Source organism: Lontra canadensis, unplaced genomic scaffold, assembly GCF_010015895.1.
Source record: "Lontra canadensis isolate GAN:19392208 unplaced genomic scaffold, GSC_riverotter_1.0 scaffold17, whole genome shotgun sequence".
Lineage (NCBI taxonomy): Eukaryota > Metazoa > Chordata > Mammalia > Carnivora > Mustelidae > Lontra > Lontra canadensis.
The window spans coordinates 2,848,634-2,866,986 of record NW_022631011.1 but is presented as its reverse complement, the minus strand read 5'-3'; the positions used below and the strand labels follow the sequence as shown (position 1 = coordinate 2,866,986).

General features: G+C 46.7%; 1 protein-coding gene across 8 annotated transcripts in view; it reads left to right on the top strand.

The window, feature by feature from the left end:
- Positions 1 to 18,353, top strand: part of SETBP1 (SET binding protein 1) — a 359,547-nt gene that overhangs the window by 171,121 nt on the left and 170,073 nt on the right. For all 8 annotated transcript variants that reach the window (XM_032859503.1, XM_032859507.1, XM_032859505.1 and 5 more), the window contains one exon: positions 11,250 to 11,303. In XM_032859503.1, coding sequence (XP_032715394.1) covers positions 11,250 to 11,303 — 54 coding nt within the window. The remainder of the gene's footprint in view (positions 1 to 11,249; positions 11,304 to 18,353) is intronic.

Below are 18,353 nucleotides of genomic sequence, written 5' to 3'. Positions count from 1 at the left end.
TGATGCAGCATCTGTGTTGTTTATTCATTTTGTTCGTTCTCAGGGGCAACGTGTAGAGAGGCGTCTCCAACCGAGCCAGCCAGAAATTAGGGGCAAGTTTGTCCCAAAATGGGTGGGTTGGGAATCAGACACACATGAGACTTGGGGGAGAACAATTTAAAGGATACCTTATTTGCAAAAGAGGTGTGGGTAGATAGAATCCACATTTGCCGGAGCCGCTTCAACAAAGGGGCAACCTCCATTTTCCAAACACCTCTGTCAAACAGACGTCTTACTCTTGAGAGTGAAATCCCAAGGGACCATTTTTTAGCAAACCACAGTCAAGGCAGGACTGCACAAAACACAAACAGACACATGCCCCAGGAAATAGCCAAATGTTTCCAGAAGTTCTGTATAAAATACAAGAGGGACAGATTTTTACCAAAGTACCAGGGCATATATGCCACGGAACCATGCCTCCTTCAAGGTCGTCATGCTAGGGATTCGAATCCTATTTTCTGAAGATGTTCTGCTAGCTAAATATATCAGGAGTCATCTTTAGAAGCTGTGGCAGACCCTGTAGCCTATGGCCAATGGTGAAGAACCACTCTGGAAACAGCCAGGTATCTCCGTCCTCTGAGAACTCCTCTCCCAGGGAGTGGTAAGACCAAATGAGGACTCAGCACTCTTAGGGCCTGTACCACTAATGTAAAAGCAGGGCCATTTGTGAAAGAGATTGCACCCTGGTTGTGCAAACAGGTTTCAGATGGCAGCTCAAAGAGATTGTCATTTCCACCAAAAGCAAAGCATATAAACGGGCATGTTTCACTTGGCTTAGGTAAAGTGAAGAAGCAAATAACCAGATCTTCTTTAAAAATACTTAACTAGTGCTTGATTCAGCAGCATGTATACTAAAAAAACAAAACAAAACAGAAAAAACTTAACTCATCTTTCTGATGAAAACTGTAAGCAGAGGTATTTGGCAAACAAAGACTGTCTTTCAAATTTTAGTTTGTGAAGGTTGTTTCTTGCAAATGAGAGGAAGAACTCTGGTTTCATTTCTCTTATCTTTGAAAAAGATGGTTGTCTGTCTCCCCTGAAGATTGTACCTGCTGCTGTCCAGCTCCATCATTCTGTCAGGTGCAAAACTGCCCGGATGACTTCTTCCTCCTGGTCCTCATGCTCTGCTGCATTCAAGGAGGACATAAGCCATGCTTCATGCCTAGCAGAGATGGAATACTTGGGATTTCCCATTTTTGTGTGTTATTGAAAGTGCCCACCTATGTGACCACGATGATATTATTATTCCTTGGAATGCAACTATCCCCTTCTCATAACTGCTTTGGTTACCTTTCCCCCCCCCCATAAACACCTGCCTCCTTGTGTCTTACTTGGCATCCCTAAAAGACAGAGATCTTTTCTAGGTGGCAGGAGGTGACCCATGACAGCATCTAGACTGTTGGCAGTACCACATGTATGGAGTAGTCTCAAATGGAATTGAGCAGACTCTCCAGATCTGTCGATTACTGTCTTGTAACTTTAAGTTATTTCACATGGCTAAGTTTCCATTCTCTCATTTGTAAAATGGACATAGTCATGAGGTTCTTGAGAAGGTGTAATGATATGAGCTGATCCCTGGAAAGCATTGATGAGTTTATGGGGATTCCCAGCATCTGTGATGGTGCTTGGATCCTGGCATGCCCTTATTAGCTGGAAAGGGAGAAGGAAAGGAGGAGAGAAAGGAGGGAGTGGGGAAAGGGTATACGCTTGGTTAGGAAGAGAGGATACACATGATAAGGAACAGTGTTCATGGCAGTGTAAGTGTACGGGGCAGACTCTAGTGAGTCCTTGGTCAGACAGAATTCATGAACAAAAAGCTCCTTTGAAAATGTCATCTTGAGTTCAGAGGCGTTTGAGAGGAAGATCAAGACAGTAGGCCATTACCTTAGATGCCTGTGCTGTGAGGCTACCCGGGGTTCATGGGAGGCCTGGCTCCTACCTGCATGGCAGGTCCTTTGGGGCACAGCTGTCCAAGCTAATGTCCCTGGATGCCTACTGGGCATGATAGGAACAGAGAAGGCACCAATCTATGCAGGGATGCCTGAAGGGGGTCATGTATGCCTCAGGCAGGGGACTGCCCTTGTCATGATTCAGCGTCATTATCACATTCCAGTTCCGCCACTTTTTGCCTCCAAAACCATGAATGATTTAACCAGTTTGAGCCTCAGTTTGCTCAACTGGTAACTGTTGAAAACAGCCCTGCCCTGTATTGGTAACGTGAGCATGAGGAGGGATAATAGAGCTGAAGCATTTACTTGGTACAATCACAGGCAAAAGTGGGTCTTGAAAAATGAATGATTTCTCATATTATAATTCCCAGGAGCTCAGGGTAGGCTTTCTGGAGCTGAGCCTTCCACTTTACCTGGGGCTTGCAGAAGCTGTGGCTGCTTGCATCTGCGAGGTGCAGCCATCCCTGGGTCCTGCTTGACGGTTTCCCTTTCAGATACTCACCTGTAACCGTGATTAATTGCTCCAGATTTGGCCCGAGGGACCCTGATTCTCAGCCAAATTGGCTACACCGAGCTGAGGAGAAGAGCTTTTGATTCTAGTGCTCAGACCCTCTCTGAAGCAAGCACCTTCTGACTTTTCCATTCTCTGCTGCGAGTGAGCCCAGGGGTGTTAATCAATTTCCTGGGATTCGCCAAGGAGACGCACTTGAAAGTTTTAATACTAGTTTTAGAGCCAAGCGAGCAGATCATCTGGTCAGTTCTAAGCAGAAACTCAGCAAATGATGAGAAGGAGACAAGGGTGGATTCCCTCCCTGCCTCAGCACCCAGCCTCGCCTGGCGTATGTTCAGTAAAGGGAACCTCCGTCACTGGCCTTCTACGGACTTTGCAAACAGCCCACAGAGGCTTGCGATGTGATTTCTTCATTTCGTTCGAAGGGAAGGACCTACAGCCCAGATTGTGTTTCTGAGAAGCGGCATATCTTTAGCTCCTTCCTTTCCTGGTAAATTAGTTACGCTTTCTTAAGCATGTAGCTTGCGGAACTTTAGATGAAGACAGCAGACATCACTGCTGGCAGAGAGCATAAAGAAAGGAAGAGAACACATTTTCCTGATGAGTAACTCATGGTAAGTATTAAAGGCTGTGTTCCTAAAATGAGGTCTAATGTGTTCTTAAAATGAGTTCTAAAGGTTAATTCTCTTTTTCCCAGGTATGTTCTGTTAGCGCCGTGAATGGTGCATTCCCCTATCTAAGGGCCTTCTCTTTTAAGATAAGAGTTTTCAAATTCTTTCTTACAAAGCTTTAAATCATCTTAGCGTGGAAGTCCAATATGAAATACCAATGGAGGTTGTGCTGCCCTGGATAAAGTGGGTGAGGGGTTGGAACACCGCACCTCAGCTCCCGTCCGTCACCAGCTCATAGTCCCCAGGACCCTTCTGTGGAATCCGGGGCTCCTCGGGGTACACTTTGAGAAGCACTGTTCTCCAAGTTTGTTTTGCATGGTTCGCTTTGAGGTGTCAGCATCGCAGAGGATGGGATGGAACCTCTGATAACACAAATTCCCCAAAGAGCAGGGCTCAGAGCCTTAAGATGGAGTGAGAAAGAACGAGTCAGCCAAACGAGGTTCCACAGACGTTCTACCTTCTACTGGTTGTTATCTTCAGAAATGACTTAACCTCTGTGCTTTACCAAAATCCTTAAGAAATGGGGCTATGAACACCCATGTCACGTGTCACCAATTTATACCAGGTGGACCTTTGTAAACTTCCCACCCAACGCCACACAAAATGGTCTCCATGACATCTGTTTTTCCTGGTCTGAGGAACAAGATGTTTAAAAACAATTCTAATGGGAATTTCAAAAAGGGTGGGACAAGCTTCTACAAGTTCACCAGTTTGAAGTAACATAAAATAAGACTCATTGTCTCAGGGAGTTCTAGATTTGGGCATTAGAGTCCTCTTCTGTCATTAGGTGTCTGTGGTTATAGCTCTGATCTACAAGAAGAAGGATTAAAGACATTCCCACTCAGAAGTGCAAATAGTTGTAACTTGGACAAGAACCAAATACACATACTACCATTAGAACATAGGCTCTAAGTGCAAGGTTATGCATGGAATTAAAAAAAAAAAAAAGAGTAAGCTCTTTTGGCTGCGTACCTAGGGGATTTTGTTAGAGATCTCACCTGTAAATGTTAGAACCCCATCATTAAGAAAAATAAATAAGAAATCAAGACCAGGCCTGCTTGGCATTATATTCAGTTATTATTAGTCATCCTTATTGCTCTTTGGGCAGGGATTCCATAGCTAAGCCTGGAGCTGTCAGTGGTTTCAGGTTCAACCTTTAAAATTCCATGAGGGCTGAGTGCTGAGGGCTTTTAGCAAAGGGACCATCAGCCAGACCAAGATGGCAGCTTTAAGTGTGTTGCTTGCTTCTTAGGCTGATAGGAAGCCAGCTGTGTGGCTTCCATTGCACACACCCCAAATGTCTTGGCAGGTAGACTAATGCTTTCGGAATCGTAAGGTTGTTTACCTGGAGCTCACATGTGGAGGTGACTGCAGGCTTACTGGGATGAGGAACCCATGTAGCAGTCCAAATGACCATCTGCCTAAGTTCCTGTTTGCACAGCGGTCCAGTAGTGGAGAGGGGTACGAGACCATCCCACCGCCTTTCCTTCCGTCCTTCTGATTAGGGATTCTTCCAGATGGTGGAACGATGTGTCCTTCAGGGAGAGTTGCTGGGAAAGAGAAGAGGGAGGAAACCAGAGATAGTCTGTTCCATCTCTTTTTCATCCCTAAGATAAGGACACTTTGGGCTGCTGGAAGCGTAGGGCCAGAGAGAACATGGCATTCATCTATAGGCAGTAAAAGAAGACCTGGACAGGTGAAGTGTGAGCCCATGACAGATCCCCCATCATGCGTTGAGCTGGGACCAGGCTGGGACATGAGTCTTCCTCCTCCGAGTCTAACGAATGGCCTTTTGTACAGCAGCGGCAGTTTATCAGCCCCATGAGGAGAGGCAACCTGACGGTTCCGTTTCACCTCCCTTTTCCACTTTCCACGTTTTCTTCTGTGGTTCCCTTGGAGCCGTGGGCTCACTGCTGGTGGGTGCTTCCAGAGCCCGCTGCTTCATGGAAATCACCTTCACCTTCTTCCCTTTTTTTCTGTCTTAACCGTGACTCACCTTGCAGCGCTCCCCAGCCCTTTCAGAGTCTCCTGGTCCTCCGTGTGAGGGCACTTGAGACTTTCTCTCAGTTGCATACACAGAGCTGGTTTTGTTCCAGGTTATCCATTGGGTGACTCGCAATCTTTCTGAGCCTCAGTTTCCTTTTGCCAAGTTAGAGAGTGGGGCTAGTTGCTTTCTGACACCCTCGGTTACACATTTGCCTGGGTGTTTGTCTCAGCCTGCTAGGACAGAGGCTGTCCTGAATTGTGTGCACAGAGGGGCTGGGTTGGGATGGGGTTCAGTTTCCATCCTACAGACAAAGGAGGAAGCAGGTGACACTTCACAAAGTAAAGAGGGAGAAAAATTTCCACTTCCTATAAAATAGGAAAGGGGAACAGGTTGAATGTGTGTGTGTAAAGGCGGTTAAGTGGAAGGGGGTGGGGGGAGGGGCAGAGGGAGAGGGAGAGAGAATCTTCAGCAGACGCCCCACTGGGTACAGAGTCCAACATGGGGCTCCGTCTCAGGACTCTGAGACCATGACCTTCACTGAAATCAAGAGTCAGGTGCTTAACAGACTGAGCCACCCAGGCATTCCTTAAGTAGATGTTTTATTTAATGAAAGGTTGATATATTTAAACATAATTTTAAAATGAAGCATTTATTTCCCCAAAGCCATCTTTGCTCTGTTCTTTTAGCTCTCTGCCTACCTGCCCGTGCGTCCATGCAGGCAAGCACCCGTCCGCCCATCCATCTATCCATCTGTCCATCTCCCATGCCATCATTTATCTCTCTGGCCCACAAGGGAGGAACTGTGGGGGAAGAGCAAATGACCTAGAGGATCCTCAGTGCAACCGGGCTTCAGTTTGTCCAGCTGCATGTCTGCAAGGTTGAGATCCTTCTGGATAGATGTCCAGGGTGACCCATGTCCCCCCCCTTTTATGTCAGTGACCCCATTCCCAGATGCATGTTTCCCAGGTCAGCCTGGGGGGATTGGTGGGGATATATTAGGCTGCACCCTCCCCAGATGAGATGTGTCCTTTTGGCGAGGGGCCAGGAGAGGGAAATGACGTTCCTGGGCAGGCAGGCATAGGGAGAGGGGGAGCTGCCTCCTATCCTCCTCTGAGGGAAGCTTTGGATGCTGTAGAAGTTAGCTGGGGGAAGGGCAGCTGCTTGAGGGGCGGTCCTAGAGGGCACAAAGATGGTGCTGGCTGCAGCTAGATGGATGGTGAGGGAAGCAAAGGGAGACCCCCCCCCCATGCAGAGAGCTGGGTGATGGAAGCAGGAGGTGAAGAGACTCTTGCCTTCTTAGGGCCCTACAGCTTCCTTGGTCCTCCTCTCTGCTCCCTAACCCCCACCCCTTAGGCTTGGAGAGACCAAAAACAAACAAACAAACAAACAAACAACCAAACCACAACAACTGTGCCAAGAGAGAAATTGCAGCTCCTCAAAAATGGAAAGCAGGGTCATCATCCTAATATTTTGAATGTGGACGGTTCCAGAGAACAGCAAGACGTGTCAGGAATGAGAATGGTCTGAGACAGGGCCCCAGGAACACTGCCCACTCCACCAGGGAGATGAAAGAATTTTCTCTTTCCTTTGCCTTTTAAATGTAATTCTGTCTGCCCTTCTCCCCCAGCACCCGCTCAACCCTCTCGCTGGGAGCGGTGCAGACATTTAGCAGTCCTGGGAAAAGGCAGGATCCTTTTCATTAACTTCAGCCTGATTGAAGTCCCCAGAGCCATGCCGATTGCATTTTCCTCCCTCTCTGCCTTCCTGTCATGGATTGCTCCCTGCACAGCCTGACTGCTCTGGGCAGGGAGCATTTCTCCAGGGGGACAGAATGAGGCCATCTCCGAGGAGGGGGATGATTTGGGGAGGGTCTGGGATCAGCGCTTTTCAGGGCAGTGGCTTTGTGGAGAGACACACTCGTGTCTTCTTGCCCAGGCCTCAGTTTCCCCTGTACTGTGCGCACATGTTATCTCACTTTCAGCATGGGGGCAGGCTGGTAGCCCCCTCTGTCTGGGGTTAGGGGTTCCTGCAGAGGGACTGGAGGTTAGAGGCCTCAACCGGGGATGACGAGGTTAACTAGCCGTGGGATCTTGAGAAGTCGCTTATCAACTTCTGTAAAATAAGAACTTAGTCCAGAAGGTTTAAATTTGTTCTTGGGACAGAACGTTTGACTCCAAATTAATTTGTGTATGTGAAAGAGCAGAGCGGCCGCGGTTGAAGGGAGGAAAAGGTGGACATGGTGGGGGCTCTCTGGCTCGACGACCTGCCCTCGCTCCAGTTCCCGGGGAGAGGTGGCTCCTGACCGCGCTGGGGACACGGTGGTTTTTCTCATCCACCCAGAGAACTCCAACTGTCTCCTTCAGGTCCTGAAACTCTTTGGGGGTCCAGATCTAGGTGGGCTGTGATTGCAGAATACAGGAGGACTTCCCGTCCTGTATTTCTAAGCCCCATCTGAGCACGGTCCTTCAGTGCCAAGGGCCAGCCCTCTCCCCTTCCTGGGTGCAGAAGGTGTAGACGTTTAGGAAATAATCAGCTGTGTAAAGGGGAGCGGTCAAGGAGCAAGGTCGGTGTTTGGCCCAAGAGCTCATATGTTTGGTTAGAGCAAAGGTAGAAGCCAGGAGCCAGGCCGGCAGGGGGTCCTCACTGGGTGCTGGGGAGAAGCCGACTTCTACACACCCTCATTCAGGAACCCTTGAAGGAGGAGGTCACGAGGTTTGCCTTTGGCTCTGGCTCTTTCCCAGGTCAGATAACACCTGAAGTGTATGCTAGAATGTGAGGGAAGTAGTTCAGAATCTCCCAAGGTAAGAAATTCAAGAGTTCTAGAAGTTACCTGATAACCACACCTGACAGCTAGTCACCGCCTTCCCTAAACCCACCTTGGCTAAGCTAACACATCTAAACCGCCCTGGGCCCATTGTACTGTTTCATCCTCAGGAAGGGGAGCTCCCCCTCTCTCTGTGGTAGTGGATTGTTTCACTGCTCAACCTCTTCCTCTTTCATCCTGTCTTTCCTTCAATTTAACCTTTGACACCTACGCTGAAGTATACACCAATAGTCACGCATAAATACAGCGGCAAGAGAAGAGCTTGCTCTCATCGTGTAAGTTAATTAATTCATTCAAATTATCTGAGTGCCTACTTCATACAGGAAATGCTCTAGATACTGAGTGCCATTTCCTCTTGTCGACTTGAAGGGTGTCACAAGCCCTCTCTCACACTTCTGCTCTCCAGGCTCAGCAACTGGGCCATTCTCGCTCTCACCTCTGGGTTGACAATATTCCCCGCTTTCCTTTTAAGTCATTTGGCCAACAGGTATTTATTGCCTAATCACCTGTCTGGACTCCTCATCCCTTTGAGGAATGCAGAAGTTACATACGATATAAATCACGGTCTTGTTGGGCATGATCTTGTTAGGTGAAGAAATAAAAAAATACACATGACCGCACAAAACAGACCCCTTATATCATTAAGAAGTAAATTGCATGCATCTGGTTTCCTTTAAGAGAAGGGAAGAGGTTATAAGGCTTCTAGGAAGGTAGGATAGACAGATCCCAATTTTGTTGAGCTAGGGACGTAACAAGTAATAACCAGAGATGCCATGTCTCTATATCCAGACAGATGGATCTGGCAAGTTCTCAATCCCAAAACCGCTGACACGAGGGAAAAGTGCATATGTTGAGATGCCTTGAACATGCTTGTGGTTGATTTCCAGATGAAGCGTCTCAGAACTAGGAGGAAGTAGATGTTCTGTCTCACACCTTCTCTCTATCTGGTGAACTCTGTTGAGGGGGGGGGGGCGGTGGGGGCGGGGAGAAAGATGCCTGCCTGCTGGATTCCCAAGGCCTGGAGAATTCGACATTTGGTCCTATATGCTAACACATGTTGGTGGCTCTGCCCTTGCAAAGGTCACTCCCATGCTCAAACCCCCCTCTGACTTTTCTGTTCCTCCTCTCCACTCCATCCGTACCTTTGTTCAGCTCAAGTTAGAGGCATAGACGGCATTGTCAAGATCTGAAGAGTAGACGGTCATTGCCAGTGAAATGAAATAATGCCTGGAAGAAGGGTCCAATAATGGTCATTCATAGCAGCATGCTTTATGTTACTACCTGGGGCTCATTGACTAAGAAAGTAGCACTCACCCTTTTTTGCTACACACGGCACCCCAACAAATTATCTCCAGCATGCCATCATCGAGAGGCATCGTTGCATAGAAGAGAGAGGATGAGCTTTGGGAAAATACAGTTTTGGATTTAAATCCCAAATACAAGTACTACCTGCGTGACCTAGAAAATGCTATTTATCCTCCACAAAGTCTCAGTTTTCCCATCCATAAAGTGGAGCTGCTGTCTATCTCATGTGGCAGTTGTTAGGTTAAAAAAGAGAAACCATGGGAAACAGCAACCACTCTGCTGGACACCGCCGCCATCCTTGACCCTCAGTGTCTCCTAATTTCCTCCTTAACGCGTGCTGTGGCTGATGCCAGGGGAGCTCGGTCAGGACGGGCACATCCCTTGTCTGTCTTGATTCTATAGCTGCCTCACCTGAACTGCCTTATCCTGCTGCCTTTCCATTTGCAAGACTCAGTTCAAACTCATCTTCTTTCCGCGGCACCCCCACCCTCACTCCCCGACCTCTCTTGCTTTGTGCATGCCACGGTTTGATGCTTCCACTCTACTCCTACCCTCTGCTCGCACTGACATACATGCATCTAGTCCATTGATGCAACTGCAGGTTCCTTAAAGGCGGAGACACTCTTACGATTCAGTTTGGCACTCAGTGACTAGTCAAGTGCCCTCATGGCTTGTTGCTTGGCTGTTTTGTAACAAAAACAGAGGGGCCAAACTGACTGGCTGGCTGTCACGACGAATGCCACCTTCTCTGGGCACCTGCAGCCTGGGGAGCCTAGCCGTCAGGACTGGGTATGAGGACAGAGGTATAGCGTGCACATTCTCCACCTCATTTCAGCTCTGTGCCAGAGTTAGCACCACTTCCTGTATCATTTTTGGCAAAGTGATGTAAAGAAGCTGAACAGCCCCGTTGAGCTTTCCTGAAGGCTGGAGGCACTGGAGCCCAGTGTGACTCCCTCTCTTTCTTGAACCAAACAAAATATTGTTACAGCAAACATGAAATCTTTCCTATTTTCACAAACACTCTCCAGGCCTAACAAAGCTAGCAGTCACAGTCCTTGAATCAAAATAAGCATCTGCCCTTTTTCTCTTGATCCTACAATTTCCCAGCATTTTTGAGCAACAATAAAGAATGTGATTATTTTAGTAATTAATCGTATACTTCTATCTAGTGCTTTCTGGAGAGGATGCAAAAATATCAAAACATGAACTTGACCCTTTAATATTGATTAAACACAGAGACCCAGAAAATATCTAAACCTGACTCTTATCTTCCAATATTGTACATGACAGTTTGAGGCATAAGCTGTGAACACCTAAATAGTATGTAAGATCAAAGTTAATATATGATGAAGGGAAACTGAGTTACATGCAGGTGGGCAAAGGGAAGGGTTATTTTTACTGGTCCAATTGAAGAAGAAGAAAAGGAAAAAAAAGAAAAAGAAGAAGGAAGAGGAGGAGGAGAAGGAGAAGAAGGGGGATGCAGAGCAGAGGGGAGGGGAAGAGGGAGCGGAAGAGGAAAAAGCAGCCCTCCCAAGGAGATGGTCTGTAACTGTATCTTTAGCTTTGGTATCACAGACTACTTTGATAGTAGGAAGAAAGTCAGGGATCCTCTTCCTAAGGAAGTGTTATGCATAATAAATTCGTGCACAATTTCAGGAGCCTGTGGACCTGCTGAAGTCCACACATAGTCCTTGACCTATAATTTAAGACCATTCGTAGAATTGGTGGCGCATAGAGAGAGGGCAGCAGAGGGAGATCAAGTCAGAGGTGTGGTGGACACAAGGTGAGAAGGCTGTTGGGTCTAGTTTCCTAGCCCGGAAATACCATGTTTGCCTTTTACAGTTATGCTTCTCGAGCTCCAGATCTGGGCAGTGGTGAGTCCATTGCCGATCAGTGGTCCTGGGGATACTGTGTGCAGACTTGGAAAAGTATCACTCAGGAAGACTCCTTTGTTCTTTTCCAGCTCCTCACAGCCAGTGACCTTGCAGCCAGCGACCTCAAAGGATTTCAGCCACAGGTAAGTCCACTGATGCTTTTGTGAAGCTCGGGAGAGTGGAATGCCCCATAGTTGGGTCGTGAGCAAATGAAGCAGGGGCCAGGGCAGAAACCCCCATAATGGATCTCCAGTTTCTCTGACAGTCTGACACTGTCAACCTTGACAATGACCTGGTGGCTTGCCCTCTCCTTCCAGCTTCTCCCTCCTGTCTTTGCCAACAAAACCACTTCTTTCTGCTGTCTGTCAATATTTTATAGTTGGGGGGGTGTGAAGGCCAAGATGACTATAATTGATGCATGGGGGTGGCGGCCTAGCAGAGGAAGATGCAAACCCAAGGGGTGGGGGGCTGGGGCTGGACTTCTCCCTGTATTTCTCTTTTTGGAGACACTATACTTACATTTCGAAACTCTTTGTGTGCAAATGACTTAGAGGCAAGCTGTGGCACCAGGTTAATCTGAGAGTCTCCCACAGGCATTTGGTTGTGTTTTGCTGATCACGGGGAAGAAATGGGCCCCCATTGTCTCTGGCTGGAATGCTGTTTGGAGGTCATGGGAGGGAGCAGGCAAGGGCTCTCTGAGGACCTCCTTGGTGTTGGTAAAGATGGGAAATCACCCTCCCTGTCTTTGGTAGGGGACTACTGTCAGTGCAGGAATAAGCATTTCCACACAGACACACAAATACACAGCAGACACACAGAGGTCCCTGTGTTCCCCACATACCCCAGTGGAGATAGAGCATGTATACAAAGAGAGGTAAACCCAAGAGAGACACACTGACCTTGTCCCTCTTTCAATCTGAACCTCTCTGTCACCTTTCCAACCCAGCGCCTTCCCTAAGGTTCCCATTGTTCCATTCCTCTCTGAGGAGATACCATCTCATAGCGGACACCTTCTGGGACAAAGCAAGTCATTTTGTAACAGCAAGAATTACATGTATTTGGCAATGTTTTCTTCTTTAAATCTGTTTCACATCCAAGAGCTCACCATGCCCTCACTATCCTATGTGGGGTACATCCTGTGTGTCCCCTTATACTACAGGGCCACTGAGGACCGGGGTCCTGGTAAGAAATGGCCCCAGATCACATGGAGAGCTGGGGACATGAACAGAGAGTGGAAAGTAAGGGGTTTGAGAAAGAGAATGAACAAAACAAAGGGCTCCAAGGGTGAGAGTCAAAGATGAGTCCCTGCACTGGTTTAGGGTGTGGTGTCCTTCTGTCCACCCTTGTTGATCCATTGTTGATGCAACAAGGTTTTAAAAATAGCCAGCAAGCCTTCTGGCAACTGCTGACCACTGATAATCACTTATTCACACCAATTTGCAGGTGAGCTAAGGGAACGTGACAAAAAAACATAAGAAAATTAACATTGACCCATATTTTGCAGGTGAGCTAAGGGAATGTGACAAAAAAAAAAAAAAAAAAAAAAAAAACCAAAGAAAATCAACATTGACCCATACCCCCATCCACTGCTACACTCACAGGCAGGGGAATCCCAGCTAAAGATTCATTTTCACCCTTACATTTATAACAAAAAAAGAGGGAAAAAAGGCTTGTGTGGTGTTTTGTGGCTTGAAAAGGCACATGGTAGAGACTGAGTTTGAAGAAGGGGTGTGTAAGTGTGTTTGTGTGTGTGTGTTTGTCTGCGTGCGCATATGGTTTTGGCATCGATTCTTTCTGAGGTGGTCATGTTCCTGCCATGTCTGTTGAGCCACATTTCTAGATACTAGATTTAAAGCGAATTGTTAAGGGAAGGAAAAGTTAGCTCTAGCTGGGGTGCGTCCATCACATTTGAGGCCATGACGCTAGAAAGAGATAACCCCACGGTAGCTGGTGCAGACGGCTTACTCCCCTGCTTCTGTCTGACCCTTCCACATTATTCCATTTGTGTGTCATTCCCCTGAGGCGGGAGACATAAATGCATATTTTTCACTCCTCAGGATACATGTTCCCGAGACCGGGAAGCCCTGGGAATCTTGTGGCCAGAGCATAATGCCCAGATCAAAGTTAATTCTCCAGGGTTACTCCTAAATCAAAAAGGCCCGGATGTGTCTCGGGTCAACCCACCCTTTTGGGTGCTTTTCTGAACAGAAGCAGAACTGTTAAGGAAATTGTTGCCCACCGGGTATGGGCTGCCTTCTCTCAGCCCCACTGCTCCACATTGTTGGCGTCTGCTATTTTCCTCTTTTTAGTTTCAGATGAAACAGCCCCATGCATCCTGATGTCCACAGTAATTCACGGACACACTCCCTTCCAGGAAGTGTGGCAGACTTTTGCGGGGCGGCGGGTGGAGGGAGCTCACTGAGACCCCGAGGACCCCCTACATCCCCCCGGAGTCCCTGCAGTCGGGTCTGTCAGCTTTCACAGGATTCACATTTATCAAGTGCATCTAAAGGGTTTTCTTTTCCTCGCTGCCTGTTCCTGCCGCAGCCGCTTAGGGGAAAGAGCCACAATGTCCTCACGAACCTTTGACGGTCCCCAGCTTTGAAAGTGTGGAGCAACAACTGTCTTGCATTAGACTGTTGTGTCTCTCTGTCCTCTGTACTTTCTGCATCCACAGAGAGGAGAGGAGGGTAGGTAGATAGGAAGTGACTATCTGTCTTTCTGTCCATGATTACTGGTTTGTAAAGACCACGTGTTCATTCCTGGAAATAGGCACATTACTTCCAAGGACGAGCCTGAGGGCAGATGCTGAGCTTCCAGGGCTGGTGGAACAGCAGTGAGTGTTCTCCCTGGGCTGGTGCACTTGGCCTCTGCACCGCACAGGGGAGAACCATCTCCCAGAGTCAAGCCGGGGCTGACAGGTGACTATTCTCAGCAAGTTTTAAAGGCTCAGGTGGAAAAGCTTCTGGAATTCACCTCTAAACCCCCCAGGTCCTCCTCTTCCATTTGGTTCCCACCCAAAACACATCTTTAGTTTTTGTTCTCTTATTAGTTTTGCCTTTGGAAGGAGCAGACACAGTGAGTCTCCTTTTTTTTTTTTTCTTTGGATGGTTGCAAATGAGGACCCTCATCCCCTTTGTGCGATCAGCCCTCTCTACCCCCATGCGAATAAAAGCAGGTATCTTATTCCCATTAGTAAAATTCACCAATCATATGCTTTCTTCTCCATTCTTCTTTCCTTTTTTATCCCCGTGCCCCCCTGCCCCCAGTATAAAAGCTGTAAGTATTCACTGTAGAAATTTTGGAATGTGTGAAGGGAGTTAAAAGGTACAAACTTTCAGTTATAAAATAAATAAGTCTTAGAGATTTAAAGAACAGTCTGGCAACTATAGTTAGTAATACTGTATATTTGAAAGTTGCCAAGAGACTAGGTCTTAAAAGTTCTCACCCTGGGGGAAAAAAAAATTGTAACCTGTGCAGTGATGGACACTATTAAAAAATATAACTTAAAAAAAAAAAAGAAATCTGGGAAGTACAGAAAAACATAAAAAAATCTCCTCTTATTCCACCCCAGAGATCTAGAAAATGACACTTTGGGGTATAATCTTGCAGTCTTTGTTGTACATCAATATATACACATCTCATTGGATTTTATAAAATGTGATATTAAATTTTACATGGTTTTTGTTACCTTCTTTGAATGCTTTCCATGTCAACTGAAGAATCTTCTAGCAGCTGGCCATTTTTGTCTGCTCGCTGTCTGCATTGTATGTTTACCACTACCTCTTGCTAGACGTTGCATTACCGTTGCGGGCTGAGATCTCCAGGAGCAATCCGAGGCAAATGCTGAATCCATTGCCCTCGTCTAGGATACAGGTGCCATCCAAGGCTTCTAGGCAGTTAGTTCTTTGTTTCTTGGCTCCTGCAGGATGATAATCATCATCTTCTTCTTCTTCTTCTTCTTTTAAGATTTATTTATTTATTAGAGAGGGGAGAGGGAAGGGCAGAGGTAAAGAGATAGAATCCTCAAGCAGACTCCTCACTGAGCATGGAGCCTGACACAGGGCTCAGTCCCAGGGCTCTGAGGTCATGACCAGAGGCAAAACCAAGAGATAACCGTTTAACGGACTGAGCTACCCAAGTGCCCCAATGTGAAGCCGTGTTATTGTTTGCAGTCAGCGTCCATGTGAATGTGCCCATGGGTACTGGTGCTCACAATTACAAGAGCCCGGGTGGGGAATGTGGTGAAGAAATTATTACAGCATGAGTCCCACACTCAGACGCAGGGTTTCACCTGTCCAGCCTTGGTGCTGGGAAAGTGACCTTGAAAAGACTCATTCCCCCAGAGGAGAAAGGCCACTAAAGCACTTGGTTCTCACCTACTTTACAGACTCCCCATGGTCTCACAGGAGAGCAACATACTCATTTTGGGGAAAATGGAGTTTTACTTCCCGTGTGTCTTGTGACAGGATCTTCTGGGGGCAAGTGTAATTAATAGTTGTCCTGCCAAAGGTAGCCATTTTTAAGGAACTTGCCAAGTGTTCATTGCTCTTATAGCCAAGGGTACATGGTAGTGGGAGGTGAGGAGAAAGTATATCAGGACCCACAGGAAGACATTTTTCAGTATTGAGAAAATGGCTTTCTGTCACCGAGTTGCCATTTTATTCAAAGGCACCCATGGAGACCTTTATGTGGGGCTCCCTGCTGTGCAGACGCTTCCCCAGAATCCGTCAATTCTGTAATGTTCTGCCACTGATACCAGCTCTGTGACCCTGGCACAGTTACCTCATGTCTTTAGTTCTCGTTTTCCTTATCAAACAAAAAAGTTGTGTCGCTTATCTCACAGATAGTTGTAAGGATCAAATGGGACAATGTTGTGAAAGCAGCCTAGCGTGATGCATGCCACACACAGTGAATTCAGTTTTTTTTCTTCCATTACAGAACTACAGGTTAAATTATTTCAGAATTCAGGAGAAGGAGAAAATGTATCTATATAGAGCACGATTGGAAGTCTTCCAGGTAGAGATGTCATTGTACCTGGGCCAAGATAGTGATAGTGAGGTGGTGAACCCATTCCAGGGCCGGGGAAGTGGGATGGAATCCAAAACAAGGGTGGAGATGCTTGGGAATGTTCTGGGGACTTGGAGTGGAGAGAAAAGTTACAAATTAGGCTGGAACCAAGTTGCAGAATGTCTTCAATGTCTGGGGAAGTCGTTGGATTTTTTTCAAAACTGAATTATTATTGACATTTTCAATTTTATACCAAGTTAGGTGTAATAAGCCTCCATATTATTAACCAACTCTTATTATCTATTATCCAACTTAAGTGGTTTGTTGCCACAAAAGCCCAGGCTTATAGCATTTGCTGATTTCTGTGGTGTAAATATCCCCACCATGACCAATTCTAAGCTGCCAGTGGTTTAATGTTCACAAAGTCATTGATACTCAGCTTTCTGGAGCTGGTACGCTTGCTTCCCAGCGCACTGCTGCATCAGCTTCAATGTAATTACCATTACCATTTGTCAATCTTACTGTATCTACACTCCCAGATAGATAGATAGATGTATATCTATATCTGTATCTATAGATACAGAAATATAGTTTTACATGTATATAATTATAATTTTAAGTTTTGGGGGGAGTATTTTTAAAAAATTCCAGCCATCCTGTTATTCCACTCATAGTTACTTCAGTAAGCTTCTCTAAGAAATAAGGGTTAAAACACACACACACACACACACACACACTCACACACACAATGCCATGATCACACCTATCAAAAGTAACAGTAATTCCTTAATATTTTCTGACAGCCAGTCCGTATTCAGATTTCTAGATTATCTTAACATGTCGTTTTACAGTTGATTCATTTGAATCAGGACCCAGAGTTTAGATTTTATAATCCATCCGAGGGTGGAGCCAGTGAAGGTTTGAGGGTGGGGAAGACCCAGTGCCGTGAGGGGAGACAATTATGTCATAGGTAATGGGTGGGATGAAGTGAGGAAGGGACCCAGAATTGAGCCTGTGCCATGGGTCCATCTGAGATGTAGGTCGGCAGGGCTGCTGCTGAGGGGTCGAATGTGAAAGAAATTGTGGAGGCATCATCCGTGGAGCTGGGAAATATTTGGCTGACTGGAGAAATGGGGGTACCGTTAATCAAAATGGGGGGCTCAGAACAAAGTGTAGGCTTAGAAGGTCCGGTGTTCATTCCTGGATTAAAAATAATTACGGTCCAGTGTTCATAGGAGGAGAGTTAATCATCGTTGAATGAACCATACTCCACTTCCCTCAGGCCTTACCATCAGTTCTGCTCCTGCATCATCAGGGGTAGAACCATCTGCATAATATCCCGGGCTCCATGAGTCCCATCCCAGAAGTTTTTAATGCAAGAACCCCAAATATTTTGTGAGGAGAAGCTGCTTTTTAGGAAGGTATGACCATGGAATTATCTGAGGAGAATGATACCCTAACTGTGTGCATCTTCAGAGAAGGGGTCCTGCCAGTAGCCTCTGGCTCTGTGATGTTCTGTGTGTTTGATCGCTACAAGCAGTGCTCCTACACTGAGAATTAGCAGGGCGGGGCGAGGAGTTCAAGTTCTCTCCCAGGTACTTTCTTGTTAGCATGAATCCCTGAGTTCCTAAGCTGCTCGTCCTTCTGGATTTTCCAGACCATCCAGCCCCTGTCGGACTCAACAGGACGAGTGTACACGTGACAAGGACTTACTCAGAGTATAGTAGAGGCCCAGACAGTGCTCTCTGAGCTTTACATGTATTATCACGTTTACTCTTTATAACATCTTCGTGAAATCAGTAAAAATATCGTCCCCACTTCACAAGCACAGAGAAGATAAAGTCACAAAGCCTCTAAATGTGGCAGAGTTGGGATCTGAAGCCATACAGTCTGGGCCAGACTTCTGTGTCCTAAACCACTTCTGCTGTGCCACCTTGAACCAGAGCCTCTCCATGCTGTTACATCGGTCAAACCCAGACTGACCACTAGTAACACACAGGCCAGCAGCCTCCTCTTCACCTTTGTACCTTCTGTTGAGTTTTCTTAAATTTCACCAGGTTCCAGGAAAACACAGTCGGCACATCTCAGAGGAGTAGAGGGGACTGCCACAGAGCATTGTGGGTACTTCCATCTTGGCCAAGAATTTTTGTTGTTCTCATCCCTGTCCTTCCCAGACTCCCAAA